Source organism: Propithecus coquereli, unplaced genomic scaffold (assembly GCF_000956105.1).
Source record: "Propithecus coquereli isolate 6110/MARCELLA unplaced genomic scaffold, Pcoq_1.0 Scaffold11, whole genome shotgun sequence".
Lineage (NCBI taxonomy): Eukaryota > Metazoa > Chordata > Mammalia > Primates > Indriidae > Propithecus > Propithecus coquereli.
This window is the reverse complement of record NW_012134969.1, coordinates 12,150,647-12,151,592: the sequence shown is the minus strand read 5'-3', so window position 1 is coordinate 12,151,592 and position 946 is coordinate 12,150,647. Positions and strand designations below refer to the sequence as shown.

Sequence of the window (946 nt, the reverse complement as noted above, 5' to 3'; positions counted from 1 at the left end):
TGAGAATCTTTATAGTTACGATTTTTAAAGTATAGTCAATTAAAAGCTTTAGTGATATTTTAATTAATTGACATTTGATTACCTACATGTTGCATTTATGGTTGAATAACTACTGGTTAGTCATACTAACTGGTTAATTAAAACTACCCACCTTATAAATATTTAGGTAAGTGGGAGTTAGAAAATAAAACTAATAAGTATTTTAGAGACTTAATTCTTAGAATTTATGTGGTAAGTAGAAGGTAGGAACTGATATTAAATTATTCCCACCTTAATAAATGTAGACTTGGAGTTTAGAAAAGAAAGTTAAATAAAGAAAACCAAGTTGTTTAAAATTTTATAACATTGCAAATGTAGAATAGCCAGGAATATAACTGCAGGTTTTCTGAGTGTGTGTGTGTGCGTTTTTTTTTAAATCCATGTTAAGTGTAGGATGCTTTTACATGAAACAATATATAATCTTGCAAAAGATTATTTGGTTTTGAAATAAATTATTGGGTATTAATTTCATGTATGAAATTATTTTCTTAAATTTATGCTTCAAAATTGACTTGATATTCCCTGAGCAGATGTCAGATTATTCTTAATCTGACCTGTGTGTGAAGTGACCCAAAATTATGCTTTGGGGAGAATTCAGAGGCAATGTAGAGAAGTGGCTTGGCTTTGATGGTAGACGGATTGGATTTTAATTTCCAATTCTGCCACTTCCTAGTTGTGCAACTTTGGTCAAGTTGCTTACTTTTTTTGAGTGTCCTGTCTTTTTAATCATTGGTTAAATGTGGAATATCGAAGTTGGTTTCAATGGGTTCTCTTCCTACAAATGCTATTTCATTAGCAATTCCCCGCTTACCTGCATTTTAGGGCCAGAATTCTACCTCACATACATTAAAAAATAAATAATTGAATTAATTATAAGTAAGTATCACACTAGCTTGGATGGATATCA

At 30.3% G+C, this 946-nt stretch overlaps 1 protein-coding gene across 1 annotated transcript in view; it reads left to right on the top strand.

Moving 5' to 3' along the window:
• The window catches only part of RB1 (retinoblastoma 1), a 182,538-nt gene that overhangs the window by 79,957 nt on the left and 101,635 nt on the right, over nucleotides 1-946 (top strand). The window contains exon 8 of the mRNA XM_012648486.1: nucleotides 222-231. Coding sequence (XP_012503940.1) covers nucleotides 222-231 — 10 coding nt within the window. The remainder of the gene's footprint in view (nucleotides 1-221; nucleotides 232-946) is intronic.